At 36.0% G+C, this 16,419-nt stretch overlaps 1 protein-coding gene across 6 annotated transcripts in view; it reads left to right on the top strand.

Moving 5' to 3' along the window:
• The window catches only part of GPC5 (glypican 5), a 1,330,718-nt gene that overhangs the window by 317,552 nt on the left and 996,747 nt on the right, over positions 1–16,419 (top strand). For all 6 annotated transcript variants that reach the window (XR_013355588.1, XR_013355589.1, XM_077855189.1 and 3 more), the window contains exon 5: positions 2,318–2,443. Coding sequence is in view for 4 of the 6 variants with exons in the window: in XM_077855189.1 (XP_077711315.1) it covers positions 2,318–2,443 (126 nt within the window). In the remaining 2 variants the exon portion in view is untranslated. The remainder of the gene's footprint in view (positions 1–2,317; positions 2,444–16,419) is intronic.

The raw sequence follows: 16,419 nt of genomic DNA, 5'->3' as shown, positions 1-16,419 counted from the left end.
GAGATGATAAGGGCTTTAACTAAGGCAATGAGAGTAGCACTGGGAAAGAGGACTAGGAAGGAAAGATGTAAAGCTTTCTCAGTATGATCTATTTATTGTGAAGACACCATTCATCAAGATTGGAGGAGGAGGTTTGAGGTCCATAAGAAATATCAATTCAGTTATATAGTATCAATTTGGAGATTTCAACATTCTAGTCATTTGTGCCAGGCCTCTTCATTCTAGAAGACTCTTTGATTCCAAACAGATGATCATTTATAGTGAACGGAATTCAGGATGAGTCACACACACACTTTTCTATTTATTTTTTAATTTTTTAAAATTTTTTAAAGATTTTATTTATTTATTCATGAGAGACACACAGAGAGAGAGAGAGAGAGAGAGAGACAGAGGCAGAGACACAGGCAGAGGGAGAAGCAGGCTCCATGCAGGGAGCCTGATGTGGGACTCAATCCTGGGACTCCAGGATCATGCTGTGGGCTGAAGGCAGGTGCTAAACTGCTGAGCCACCTAGGGATCCCCCACCTTTCCATTTATTAAACCCCACTCCTCTAGGAAAGAATCAGTTGGCTTCATCCATTATAGTTTAGTAGCTGCAACATGAGAATTGGTATTTGTTCATGCATTCCAGTTAGTAGGAATATGGCCCTCATGGGGTGGGGGGCACTTATTTTCTAGTAGAGGAAACCAACTTAAAGTATAAATAAGTATAGGGGTGCCTGGGTGGCTCAGTCTGTTAAGTGTGTGACTCTTGATTTCAGCTCAGGTCATGCTCTCAGAGTCCTGAGATCAAGCCCTGCATCAAGCTCTGAACTGGTGTGGAGCCTGCTTAAAATTCTTTCTCTCCTTTTCTCTCTCCCCGTTCCCACTTCTCAAAAAAAAAAAAAAAAAAAAAATTATAAATGAGTGGTTACTCTGCTAGTGAGAAAATATAGTATACTTTTTTGGGGACTGAATATAAGTTAGAAGTTAAGTCTGATTTTTGCTTCCTGCAGTCATGTTATCATCCCATGTCTGATCAAGCTTTGCTAAATATTTGGTTAAATCCTCAGCAAACACTTGCTATGGGAACTTCTGATCCATGATTTCAGATTTTACATATTTGAAAATGACATTTATCCTTCCTATAGTCTGTTACTTACAACTCCAACCATTTCCACAAATAGTTCTTTGAAAACCACTAAGAGAGAGAATTTTAAAATTAATACAGTTCAACATCAGTACTGTCAAAATCACTTAATTTTTTAAAAAATTGGTCATTTCAGCTATAATTTAGAGCTCCTCCTCTTTGACCTCATTTTTATTTTTTTATTTTTATTTTTTACCTCATTTTTAAAGAAATTATTTTTAAAATATCAGTGGAGGATGCAATTTCATAATCGCTGCATTTTAACTACTCAACCTGTGGACTTCTGTTCTGCTTTCCTTCTCTTGTCCCTGTCTTCTAGTCCAGAAGACATCTCCTCTGTATTAAGCTAGTGGCTTTTTCATTTCATTGTCCAAAATATTAGCTTATGTAAAAAAGTTCAGAACTATAGATTCTTAGGGCTCAGTTCTTTGAAATGCTACAGTTCTTGGGACCTCAAAGGTTTGATTTTAAAACTTGAAAGTTTTGGCTTTTTAAATTAAAAAGCAAAGTACATTTTGTTGACTTTTCCCTTCCCATAATTGATGGGGGAAAGAGATGTAGCATGAGAAGGAAAAAAAACAGTTAATATATTAAATACTATTCCTTCCAATAACTTATATTTTCATGCTTTTAAAATATGTTAAATATCTGTGTTTTCTCATAGTTAGTGAAGACATATATTTTATGTTGTTATATACCAAAGAGAAGACTGAAATAGGAAAACCAACCAAATTTAATAAATTTTTAATTAGTAAGCAATTGATTAGCTTGTTAAAAGCCTCTGGCATTTATTTATAGGAAAGTAAGTAGTTAGTATCACTGTGATTTAGATGGCACAGCTAGTAAAGGCTTTTAGGGATACTACAAAAAGTGTGTGTGTTTGTGTGTGTGTGTGTGTGTGTGTGTGTACCCATCACAACTTCTTGGATTTGAGTTATATAAAATTCATACCCTGCGAAAACTTGGATTCAAAAGAGTAAATTTGAACACTAGCATTCTTAAAAAAAAAACAAAAAACTATAGTGTTTATCTTGATTGTTTGAAGAGTATTGAAAATCTATAAAAAATAAGTGGTGAAAATAAAAAAAAAGTTCCATTCTAAAATTTTCACATAACAAATTATACCATTTATATTGGCATTTATTATGGATTTTTGGGTTTAATTGTTTTCTTTGTTTTCTTATTCAGAGAATTTATCAACAGCCTTCGACTGTACAGGACATTCTATGGAGGCCTGGCTGATGAGCTTTGTGTAAATGAATTAGCCGCTGCTGATGGGCTGCCGTGCTGGAATGGGGAAGATATAGTAAAAAGGTATTTTATGTGTAGTAGTATGTGAAAATACAATGGCTCCTTCATCCTTGCTTTCTTTTCCCAGGTCTTGAATGAACCACTTCAGTTTTAACTTTGCCACACAGGTTAGAGTGTACATCAATTTTGTCTCTTTAGTTAGAAATAGATTTGATCCTTTTTGACATTTTAAAAATGTGATAGCATTCTGTGGTATTTGAACATTCTTCTGTTCTACCTACCTCAGACCTACCAATAATCCCACTTTTTCAATAATGTTATTTAACTTCTGTTCAATCCATCTTGTATCTAGTAGCTCATTTTTTTGTTTAACTTTATGAGTTTTAGAAAGTGAAGAAATTCATTGAAATATGAATACCTGTGTAAAGATTCACTGATAGATGAATATGGGTCTCAGCGGTGTTAATATGTCCATCCTACAAGTGTCTCTTTGTGTGTGTGTATCTATGTAAGGCGGGGGTATGTCCATTTGTGTCTGTTTGAAGCATTATTCATTTTTTTAAAGATTTATTTATTCATAAGAGAGAGAGAGAGAGAGAGAGAGAGAGAGAGAGGCAGGCAGAGACACAGGCAGAGAGAAGCAGGCTCCCTGCAGGGAGCCCAACGTGGGACTCGATCCCGGGTCTCCAGAATCACACCCTGGGCTGAAGGCGGCATTAAACCACTTAGCCACTGGGGCTGCCCCATTTTTATGTTGTCAATTGTTCTCAAGCTCAGGAGTGAATTTTTTTACCTTTTATTCCTCATTGTCTAGAATTTCTTTGACATTTTCTTTTCCTTTGCTTCCTATAACTGATTGTACTCTGAAGTAATCTCCTGAGCTTGAGAAAGGCCTAAATTCTCCATAATGTATAACACTGGTCAATAATAACTGGATGGAAATTGGTCTTTTGATTTTCCAATGCTGGTGATTGTATAGAATGTAGGCTTGGGTTGCATTTGGATTTGAATGTTTTAGTATATTTTATTTTGAAAAATCTACAAAAAGAAAGATAGGGTGTTAAGTTTTCTGATTTACAAAAATGCCTACTCCGCATGAAGATAGGTAGTTTAGTTATCACAATAGTGATACATTTATTTAAAATATCATTAACCAAAAAAATTCATTAGCAAATTAAGCTTACCATAACATATACTCCAATTAAATACATTTAAAGTAATAAAAACTGTTTACATATTTCTGTGTGACCGTATTTATTATAGTTAAAGCTTATATTCCTGATACATTAAATGGTTATCTTGTAGTTTGTATCTGAATATGTCATAGAAATTCTTAGATTTTATAGAAAAAAATTACTAAAGACAGGAACAGAATTAAATAAAATGTTTGGCTGACATGGCTAGTGTTCTTTTTTCACTATGTTCTTTGGATGTTAGAATGTATTTTCTAAATTTATTTTTCTTGCTTTTATTCAGAGCACTGATAGTATGCCTAAAACTTTGAGGTCTTATAGCTTTCATTTCAGTAGAAATTCTACCATTTAGATCTAATAACTAAATTATACTTTGGCTTTTGCTTTCTCTTTTCATCTTGTTCAAGCTGGAATTGAACTTTTTTGTGTATTAATGATTTTTCTACAAGGGCTAATGAGAATCCCACGGTGATTGATGAAATATTTAGTATATTATAAGGACATGTAATATATTGCATTGTATTATATCATCTCATTCTAGAGCTGCAAGAACCTTAGTGTCAACTTGTCCTACTTCTTTTGACTGTTTGGTCTGGAGTTTATATAATAGGAAATGCTGTTGGGGAAATCAGTGATTTGGGAAAAGTTTTTAGAGGGATAGTATTTTCAACTCAATGAATATATTTTCTTCTATATCATATATTTCTTAAGACCTCATTCATGGTTTAGGAATTTAAAAAACTCATCTTTAGCAAGAATTCTATATACAAAGCATCCGCAGTTCTAATAAAGAAAATAAGTGAATTTCGTTATTCTCATTTGCTTCCAGAGTATTCTCCCCTCCTGTCTGTCAGCCACTTCCAAGGGCACTGTTTGACTCCACTCTCCTGAGAACAGCTTACACTTTGCCTTAGTCTTCTCTGAAACACCCCTTGTACCTCATCACCTTAACTGCCATTTTCCTATCATTGAGAGTATTTCTTCTGGTCCATCCCAATTTCATGGGTTCACAACCCACTTGCCCTTCTCTTGGCTCCCCTAGTAGCAGACAACCTCACCGCTGGCTCTCTAGCACCATCTCCAGGCTACTTCTAGTATGAACATTTCAGCCCTGATTATTTTCTCCTTCAGCCAAGGTTTTATAAGCATTATCTCATTTAATTCTCCCAAAACATGACTCCCTAATTGCTCCAAAACAAGCTGATTGGTTGGTATCTCTTTTCTATTTGACCTTGAGAAAACCCTCATGGATACTTGGCTTTTAAAAATATATATATTAAATTGTATTTTTATTTGTGGCTCAGACAATTCTTGATATAAATATATAGCAGGATTTTTTTTTCCCTTCAATGCAAAGTCAGTGCTAAAATCTAAATATCCATCATATCTGGTTAATTATGGTGTCTTCACTATGTAATATTAGGTGTTAGTCAAAAACAATACATATTTTTATCTACTACTGTGGAGTAATTTCAAATAATTATTAAATTAAAAATAGTTAAAACTAGGATATTACGTATTTTACCAGCAGATCTGAATAAATAAAAAATAGCAATATTGGTTCTGCATAGAATATTTTTGAATAGTTATATGAAAAGTACTACTACACTTAAGTATTGAGGGGCTTTTTAAAAATTTGCATTGTATTTATGTTTCATGACAACAGATGTTGCAGTGATGTTAGAATTACAGGCTGTTATTCTTCTTTTTATAATTCTTTTTTTTTAAGTGAAAGCCCTATTTTTATATTCAATTTCTAACTAATTTGGATTTCTGTAGTAATTGTACTAGGTATAGTTTTGTCAAAGCATTAATGGATATGGTTAAATACGGAACTAGTGAATTTATCTAAGAAGACTTCAATATTAAGGCAAGTCCCAATAAATGCTGCAATGTTGAATTATTAGCTACTCTCTCCTTAAGAAAATAGGAAGTATAGCAATGATCACTATGTGAAAGCACTAAAATCCTCAAATAAAATACTCATTTCAGAGACCTGCACATTATTTGAGATAAATAATGCCCTTGAATTTTGAAGAAATGAATATCAAGTGAGTGTATGCCACATTTGGGGATAATAGTGTTTTTCCCCTTTCTTACGATAGGTTATAATACTCATTGGATTCATTCTAGAGAAATTATGCCAAACATATCAATAGGATAAATTGGTAGCTGAGACTAAGTCTATCATTCATTATAAGAGCAAAGTGATTATTTTGGCAAGACTTCTTCTCCTGAAGGCATTTTTTAGGAGATGATTGATAAGATTATTTATGTGCACAGACATGCTGTCTGGAAGAATAGGAGAGCCATACTGATTGTTTCAATATTATGACAGTCCTATAAAATTGGGTGAAATCACCTTTGTGCTCATCCAAAGAGGTGGAATTCTTTTGTGATTGTAGATAAAAATAATCTCATATATCTGTGGTATGTAAGGAGTATTTAAATTGTGAAACAAAAATCTATTTTAATTCAAGTGATTTTAAAGACTGCATGCCTGTCATATACTCTACTGCTATGTTGAGTTCAGCAGTTCAAAGAATTTCTGGTTCAAGATGAAAATGTATGACTGAATTCCATGCAGCCTCTATCTCTTGAAGTCCCTCTTACCTACCCCTCCTGTCTCTTCATCATGAAACAAAATTGTTCTCTGAAAGGCATGTCAGTCTTTCTGTTCTCAGAGCTCTGTTCTCAGTTCTCTGTGATTACAAATTGATTGTTTGATGATTTGTGCTGGGCTTTCTGAGTATTGAAGTGCAGGTGACAGCTCCTTAATTACCAGAGCTTCCTTTTCCCTTCTGACTAATAGACAGATAATTCAATTACTCTCCCCCAGTCTCCAGGAATTTATGACCTGCACAACAACTCTCAAACTAGCTAGTAGCTCTGAGGTATACTAGTATAATTAATAATCCACATGATTTCTACTTCATCTTGAGTTAGTTATTGTTCCTTAATGCTGCTTTCATAATTCAGTGTTTTCCTTTCAAACTCTTATGATAAGGTGCCCCTTCTCAACATAATATAATTGACTTTTAAAAAATCAGGTAAAAATATAAGACTTTAGAGGTCTCTGAAACTTCATGCTTATCTATTATCAGATTTCCAGACAATGATAGTTTTCCTGGAAATTATAGATAGATGATAGATAGATAGCTGAATGTATCTGTCAATTTATTTTGTGATACAAAGCTACAAAGCTACAAGCTGATCCCTGTATGCTCCTCCTTGGTTCATACCTCTCTTTAAAAACCTTACATTTTTAAAAAAAATTTTCATTGGAGTGTCAATATAGTATTTTGTAACTTCAGTTTTTTTTTCCTTTATATTATCTATCTGAAATGCTACTTCATCTTCAGTCTCTCTTCTTCTTCCTGACCTTGCTGCTTTCAACTATATTTTATTTATTTTTTTAAACACCTGGCCTGGTTTGCAAATGTTAGGGACTACAAAGCAGTCAGATCTCAGGATTGTTCTGATTTTCATTAATGCAACAACTAGTTGCTTTTCCTGCATTGCAAAGGCAGTATGTTCTTCGTGAATTAAACAACAGTCCGTTTTATATTTCTTTTTTTTCCATTGCAATTTCTGTCTATTCAATCGGGTTTCTAATTTTGCTGAAATATACCTTCATAATAATCATCATACCTATGGCCCATCTGATTTGGTTCAGAATTCAAAGCGGCTTAGGAGATGTGGTTAGGGGATGCCCCCAACGCTTCTTCATCACAGAATTCTACCTTGGGCCCTGAATTTCCCACTATTTAATGGAGTGATTTTCAACTACATCATTTTCTCCAGGCAACTGTACATGCAGCTTTGCCAAACTCCCACTTTCATCTTGAGTCATCATGGAATGAGACTCATTTGCGTTTGGTCGTAACCTCTAACTCCACCATGACACCTATAATATTTTTTGCATTTGTATGCCATATATCTTCTCTCTTCTTATCTACTGCAATTTCTTTTATAACAGAACTCTTGTATTACCTGACAGGTTAAGAATGATTAGTATCACTGAACACCTATCAGTAATTTTTTAAAGAGAAGAGGACTCTGAAGAACAGGAATTTTTATACAGGTTATTGAAAACTAAGAGATTTGGGAATCGGAAAGGTGACTTGGTGTTAATACTTTGGTGGGGAATACTTTGGTGTGCGTTCAAAACTGAGTGCTGAAAGATGAGAAGAAAAAGGATGAGTGATAAGAGTTTCTGCCTATGGCTGACTCAAGATGTTGGTTAGTTGATTTTCTAATTTAATCTTAAAATCATGCATGTCTCATTATGTGAACTTCCACAGACATTTTTGGGAAACCAGAGTCTAAAGAACTCTAAGAAGCCTATGTGTTCTGGGTTAGAGACATATTAGGTGTGATGGTCTTTATCACAGACAGAGAAGGCATCTAGGTTGGGGTGGATAAAAGAGCCAAAGTCTGCCTAAGGTCAAAAGCCTGAGTTTATAATCCTCAGTAACAGATGACCTGAAATACTTCTGTTCTTTTGTAAGACAAATAAAAAATTATGGTTTTAGATATATTAAGAGGAACTGTCCAATCTGTCCAATTCATCCTATTGTAGAATACACATTTTTGGTCCCACAGGACAAATGCAGATGTGGCTGATGTGTCAGCCTTGCAGATGTCTTGGTTGTACAATCTCACTCTGCCTTACTCTAGCTCACTTGCTTGGCAAATAATTTTTCTTTAAATGGTGCTCAAAGTAGTTTGATACTATAGAAAATGACATAAATGGTAGCAAGGGGATGCACTTTTTATCCACTTTGCTCCAAGTTCTGACATTCCTAACTAGCGTTAGAAAACCTAGGAAAATGCCCATTTTTTCTCAGGTCAGTATACATATTTTGGCCTTTTCTAAAAATGCTCTATTAATTTGGTCACTGAATGTTATCCCATCTTCTGAACTGAGGTGTTACTTCTGAATCCCTCTTCACTGGCTGACTGGTTTAGCAGCCTCCTGTCTCCTGTTAAGTGTGTGATCATTACATTCAGGGAACTGGACTCAGAAGGGTGAGAACGGGAGCTGCTTCATTAAAACCCACTCAGAAGGCTCCTCTCTATCTTATCACTTAGAATGAAATCATGGCCAATTCTCAAAACCCTTTGGTCACTGATAGTGTCTAAAGGACATTTTTTTTTTGTCATCAGTCCCATAACCAGCATAAATTCCCACAAAAAGTCTAAATTATGTAACAAAAAAAATCTAGTCCAACTTAATAATCAAAACTCAAAGTGGTCATTTCTCCCCCTTCCTCAGTTGGGTACTAAGTCACTCTAGGAGGTGCCTATAGTGAGGAGTGAACCACCTCATGTTTTCCTCATCTATTTGCCAGCCTTATGTTCTCCTTGACCTCCAGGCAATGTTTCAGACTCTCCTTTGCTTGGAGTTTGGGAAAGAAGTGAGAGAGAAGAGGTAAGAGAAAGGAATGCTCTTTTTGACTGATAATTTTGTATTTCTCATTACTGAGTTCTAGCTTGGCAGGTATTAAGAACCCATAGTGTAAGAGTTTGTGTGCTCAAGACAATGCTTCCTCTCCATTTTTCTTCCTCTGACAGTAAACCTCTGGCTCCTTTCTGCTGAGATCTTCTGGTGGGGTCTTTTCTCCAACATGGTCTTCTCTAGACCATAGAAATGTTGCTTCTAAAAAAAAAAAAAGAGAGAGAGAGAGAGAAAGAAGAAAGAAAGAAAGAAAGAAAGAAAGAAAGAAAGAAAGAAAGAAAGAAAGAAAGAAAGAAATGTTGCTTCTCTCTCTAGCTTTTGGTGGAGGAAGTACAGCCTATACCTAGTGTAGCTGCCTCTCTTTACTCTGCTGCTAGGCAAGGAACTTCCTCTACAAGCATGGGGTACCATTCTTAGGCATAGATCTACCAGTTCCTTTTATTTCTTTTTTTTAAAGATTTTATTTATTTATTTGAGAGAGAGAAAGCAGGAATAGGGGGAGGGAGAGGCAAACCCCCCACTGAGCAGGGAGCCTGACATGGGACTCCATCCCAAGACCCAATGACCATGACCAGAGCTAAAGGCAGACACTTAATGGACTGAGCCACTCAGGCACCCCAGCTAGTCCTTTTAATCTTTCAAATGCAAAGGATCCCTAAAGCCTCTCTCAGTTAGGATGAATGAATGTGAGAATGCCACAACTGTCCAACACGTTTCTTCTAAGAAATTCTCTCCCTCAGCCTCTTCAACCTCAATCCTTTTATACAATTAAGGTGGATTTGAAGATGATGAACTGCAAACAGTTTTTAGTCATCTAGTTTTTGTATCTAGCACCTGAGTTTGGAATCCCATCTATTGTCTTATTCTTGGCTATTTTAAAGAAGGCCATTTTAGCATCCTTTTGCATGCAGTTGGAACTGGTGTGTAGAAGACAGAAAACTAGATTCCATGTTCAAGATACTGCAGTAGACCTTGAATGATATGCAAAGGTAAGACATTGTCCCCACCTCTGAGGGGCTTAGAATCTAAAAATAAGTAGAGAACATGTTCACAATATGTACACAGCAGAACAGATGCTGTGAAGTAAGGGAGACCAAAAAAATCTCACAAGCTTTCAGATAAATAATGGAAATCTCATTTGATTGAGGGCATTCAAAAAGTATTTAATAAAAGAGACAATATATGATATGAGTCTCCATTCATTCATTTTTTTCCCATTCATTCATTTAAAATAACTTCTCTAAAATATTTATGGATGAGATTAGATGTTGTCTGGGAGTTGCTTTTAAAATAATTCAGTGAATGGGGAGAAGAGGGTCATGCAATATATAAAACGGTTTTCTGTGTGAGGATAATCATGGGAGCCATATTATGGGTACAAGGCCGCTTATTCTCTGTATTTGTATATGTTTGAAAATTCTATAATAAAACAAAAAGTACAAAAATGATTAAGACATAAAGAAATTACATTGTCAAGTAGCTACTCTGTCACATTATTCTCAGAGACACATGAGCTATCTCTCATTAGATTAGGATATAGAGGAGACACAGAACAAATAATTACAAGTGTGAATAGTTTGCAGAATCTTTAAGGTTGGATGGAATTTTAATCAGCAGACCTGGAAGAAGGAAGAGTAGGAACAAATGCAGTCTCGAAAGAAATACTTCAACTTTGGTGGCATATTAATTGCACTATTCCTATTTGTGGATAACCTTTTTCGATTATTTTTTCTTCTTCTCAACTGTCTCATTTGAGCTTCATGGCATGTCCTATTTATTATTAAGCCTTCCTTTGTCCATTATACCGGCCATTCATTCAGAAAGCTCTTAAAGCCCAGATATTACGAATGTTAGGCTCAGGAGCCAGGCTACTAAGGTTTTTCGTAAAAATTAGCCACTTACTAGTAAAGTGAATTCAGGCAAATTCGTTAACCACTAATTGTATCAGTTATGCTATTTTAAAAATGTGGCTGACATTAATACCCATCTCATATTTGAGAATTAAATTTTAATTACAGAAACAATTTAGAGTACTAGCTATCACATAGGAAATATTCAACAACTGTTAAATCTTCATATTATTAGGCACTATATACTCATGTAATTCAGTAGGAATGAAACTCTATAGGATTTAACTTCTCTCTTCATTGGATAAATTCTAACATGGATCAGAAGACTTGAACTTGGAAAATGAAGATATGTATGGAGGCTAGTTTGTGAGTCAGTAAAAAATAATATTAGGGGTCTTGGTTTGGGATTTGGAGATAGTCCCTTATTAATATTTTAATGATATTATTTAATATCTTAAATGACAATTTCATTGAGGTTGTAAGTAAAAAATATACATCTTAATAGGCAGTTTGTCAAACACTGTAACTGTAGAGAGTTATTGTCTGACTTGTACCCACTCAACATATCAGTTTTCATAAGGGATCACTAAAAGTTAAGATACAAAGAAAACGCATTATAAAATAAAAACATTTTACTCCTAAGCAGTAGTTTGGGAATATTCAGTCACTCACTGAGCATCTTAGGGTTGATCATTAATGAACTTTCAGTTGACTGGAAATAAATCTCCGAAGCCATACTAAATTTCAGTATGTCACCCACCAGATTGTTTTGGTGACATGACAGTTTTAAGGCTGCTACACTTTTAGCTATTTCTTTCCATCCATTGAATTCCCAGAGGAAACACATATTGTGAACAGAATCCCTAGAACAAAATGAGATTGAACATCAGCCATCACTGTGTCTCTACTCAGTTTCTAGCCAGACCTACAATAGTACACATATTTTTAACCTGTTCATTTGTTTCCATCAGGGATTGTGTGTAGAGGAAGATTTAAAAAAAAGATAGCAAGATAAAAGTTTACTAAAGTGGAAACCTAAAGGACCTTTACCCATCTGTTTGGCACAGAAGTTGTTATCTCTTTGGGGTTACGGATTTCATCTCAGTTCCGTAGACGTGTGACTTCCAGATTGTGTTATTGCAAAACAGCAGCCGTCTAAAAGGCCTCCAGGATGCCTATACCTATTTTAGCCGGATCAGTTCCTTATTTATCCTTCATTTTCATATTGAGCTTACATGTGAGAAACTGTTCCCTATTCAGTGAAATAGGTGTAAGTTTGTTAAACTATAAAGAGGACACATAGTTTTTCTTAGTCTAGTCCTGTATTTCCACAACATAGCATATAAATTCATCAACGAATGATTATATTTTAAAATAAAATGCCAGAAGAGAGATGAGAGAGAACAGTCATTTATTCATATACTTTCCTCTTCAAATAGACTCCTGTAGAGTCTCATAAATTTTATTAGAACATCTCATCAGTTATCAGCACATTTTATTGCCCGACCAACAAAATCCTTATTTTCTGATGTATTTTTCCAGGCAAATTATATAAGCTTTGTTAGATATTGTTGAAATGGGTTTCCAAAATCTGATTTGAACTTACGTGCATGTTAATGAATGTCACATACGAAGAATATTGACCTTTATGTTTTGACGTATCTAATTAATATGATTAATTATTTCATTGTTCTGAAGATTTCATTTTCTCATAACTATACTGAAATGAGGAAATGTTTCAAGATTTTTGTTGTTGTTTTCTTTTCCTGGGGAAATAGATGAATGCAAATTCCTTTGAGTATTTGTTTGTATAACCTACTAACAAAGTTCTGTCTTTAATCAGCTGTATATGTAATGGCAGCCATAATGAGTTCCAGATATAAATCTTTCAGGCATTGAATAAAAAATATAAGAGTCTTACAATCATGGAGGAAATGAATCTCAAGTTTGGAAAGTAGCTTAAAAGTTAGTCCATTCTATACAGTACAAAACTCTAAAGAATGGTTGGGAGAAGGGAAAATGTAATAAAATTTTGTGCTCTATACACTTTGAGGTAATGCTTGCATTTTTTATAACATGACCACATTATTATAATCAGAAAAATGGTGCTTTCATCTTAAGAGATATAATACAATTTTTGGGTTTCCTCTATCATATCAGCCAATTTTTAACCTGAACTGGTAAATTGCTATACACTTCTTTCCCCCATTCTATACTGTCTGACAGCAAGAAAGCCTTCCTTTCCTATAAATTGAAGACTCATTGCTGTTGGTAATGTATTAATACATGATGTGTGACGTAAGCATACTCCTCTAAATTTCATACAAATTAAATATGAAATGACAGTTATGTATTGGATGAAACATTGGTCCTATTTTGCATTACTCTGGACAAAATCTAGGCATTTTTAGGTATACTGGATCATTAAATCAACAGCATTTTGGATAATATATTTAAGTTATTTTGCATCAAACAAAACTAATATCTTCTTTTAGTTAGCATGGCATATTTAAATATAAAGAGTACTGCAAAATAGTAAAATATGTTTGGTGCTATTGGTTTATTAGTGAGTCACTGACATCTAATTTGAAGTCACATTTCTCAATTGGGACACATGGTTCTTCAGAGGTAAGAAGCGACGCATGGCAGGGCAGGAGCCACAGCATCAATGGAACCTGCAGTGATTGGACCTCCTCCAGCTCCCCAGCAGAGCCAGCACAGCCAGGGGCCTGCCGCCTGGATGGCTATTGGTTCTTAAAGCTCCTTCAGGCAGAAACAGAGTGGCTGGAGGGCTGGTGCTGCCAGATGGACAAGGAGACCAAAGAGAACAACCTCTCTGAAGAAGTCTTAGGAAAAGTCCTCAGTGCTGTGGGCAGTGCCAAGCTACTCATATCCCAGAAGTTCCAGCAGTTCCAGGGCCTCTCTGAGCAAAACCTGAACCCTGAAGCCAACCCACGTCCGACAGCCCAGGACCTGGCAGGGTTCTGGGACCTGCTACAGCTGTCCATTGAGGGCTGGCAGCTGGTGGAAACCCCCGAGAAGAGGAAGGTGAGCATGGAGCAGTGTGGAGGGGAAGTCCAGGCACAAATTACTGGTCGGCACTAACCCTGCCCACATCAGTCAGTGCTGCTTGGCTCCTTTCTCTGTGTGTGGTCTTTGAGCTGGGGGCTCATGTTCATCAGTGCGCGGGGTCTACGCTGGACTCTCGTCCAGCATGCCACTCGCTCCCCAGAAGCATGCCATCCTGCCCTGCATGTCCAGAAGTGGGGCTGCTAGGAGACCATGCCTACAGCCCTGAGCACTCATACAGACGTGGCTGTTGGGACTTTGGAGGCAGAAAAACAGTCCTCCTGGGGCCAGCCTCTAACATGAGGCGTGGGATTCCTTATGTAAAACCATGGCACCCAGTGGCCCTTGTGGTTATTGGAAGAAAAAAAAATGGGCATAGAGTAACGTATTAGGTATATTAGTTAGGGTTATCCCGAGAAATAGAACTAATGGTATCAGTAGTATCTATCATCTATCTATCTATCTATCTATCTATCTATCTATCTATCTATCATCTATATAGAGAAATTTTAAGGAATTAGCTTATGTAGTCATGGAGGCTGGCAAGTCTTAGGTCTTTAGGGCAGGCTGACTGGCTGGAGATTCTGATAGAAGCTGATATCTTAGTCTTGAGTCCAAAAGCCATCTGGAAGTAGAATTCCTTCCTCTTCTGGAGACCTCAGTTTTCCTCTCAAGGTCTTCAAATGATTGGGCAGGCCCCACCCACACCGTGGAGGTAATTTGCTTTACTTAAAGTCTGTTTTAAATGTTATTCACACTTGGGGAAATTTGAGTGGCTCAGTTGGTTAAGCTTCCAACTCTTGATTTCATCTCAGGTCATGATCTCAGGGTTGTAAGACCGAGCCCGGCGTGCAGCTCTGTGCTGGGCATAGAGCCTGCTTTGAATTCTCTCTCTCCCTCTCTTCCTCCCTCAGATCACTCTCTCTGTTTCTCTCTCAAAATTAATTAATTAATTAATTAAAATAAATGTTAATCACATCTAAAAAATACCTTCACAGCAACCTGTAAACTAGTGTTTGATGAAACTATTGGGTACCATAAATAAATCCAAGTTGACACACAAAATTAACCATCACAAGTAATATTCTAGGTGATGAATGAGAGGGCAAGTTAATGCTGTTTTGGAGCTGCTGTTCTAGAGATGGATGTGGAGGAGGCTGTGTTCTAGTAAATCTTCAGGGAAAACTCTGGAAGAATCATATTTAAGCTGAAGAATGTGGGAAGATCTTGTTTTTCCAAGTAGAGATAATATCATATCTCATGTGTCTGAGGAACAGAAGAAGAACCAGCATGCACAACAGAGAGATATGAAGGATGTGGAAGAATTGTCTGTAAGGAGACTGTTGATGGGGCAAGTGACTGCTCACAGAGGTCAGGGGAGAAGTTTGGATCTTATTCTAGGTACTTTGAGAAGTAATTGCAGGTATCAAGCCAAGACTCATATCATCTGGATGCTTCATGGAGAGTAATTTTGAATATACAGTTGAGAGAAAAACAATACAATCATAATGGTTCATATTGGCTAATCTGTGCGTGGTGTGAGAGAAGAAAAATGATAAAGAGAAAGAAATGGCACATGTACCTCTAAAGAATAAAAAGTTATCCATAGTGAATGAAAACCTTTCATATTTGTGTTATCTGGGAAATGTCAGTCTTATTGCAGAGCAATGCATACCACAAGGAAACTACAAGCATATAACTACACTGAGGATAAAACATGCACAACATATATCACAGAGAGACTCCCCTTCCCTCCCCATTGAAGTGTTCCTCAAATGAATTAGAAAAACACTAAAAATCTAATAGAAGAGTAGACAAAATACATGAATAGACAGATCATAGAAACTTATCAGGGGCTCTTAAACATATGAACAAATGCGCTCAGCTGTACAAATTAAAGAATTTCTAACACAAATCAAATAAAAGCAAATTAAATTTTAAAATTTGTTGTTTTCACTTATGTTAAAAAGATAATTAGATTTGATCATTCACAGTAATGACCAAGGTGTGGAGAAAAAGGTATTTCAATCCTAAATAGGAGGGGCAATCATTCCTACATCTTTGAAGGGCAATTGGACAAAATCTGTCAATATTTCAAATGCATATGACCTTTGTTTTTTTGTTTTTTTTTTTAATTTTTAATTTATTTATGATAGTCATAGAGAGAGAGAGGCAGAGACATAGGCAGAGGGAGAAGCAGGCTCCATGCACCGGGAGGCCTGATGTGGGATTCGATCCCGGGTCTTCAGGATCGCGCCCTGGGCCAAAGGCAGGCACCAAACCGCTGCGCCATCCAGGGATCCCTGCATATGACCTTTGAATCAATTTTTTAACATTTAGAATTTATCCTCTGGTTTACTCATATATGTGAACAAAAGAGCATTGCATACTTTATGGTAGCATAAGGTATGGATGACAAAAATACCTGTTAATAGAGAAATAATTAATGGCTATGGTATATTCAAA

This window comes from Canis aureus, chromosome 17 (genome assembly GCF_053574225.1).
Source record: "Canis aureus isolate CA01 chromosome 17, VMU_Caureus_v.1.0, whole genome shotgun sequence".
Taxonomy (NCBI): Eukaryota; Metazoa; Chordata; class Mammalia; order Carnivora; family Canidae; genus Canis; species Canis aureus.
Note: the sequence above shows the minus strand (reverse complement) of the source record. Positions and strands in the feature narration are given on the sequence as shown.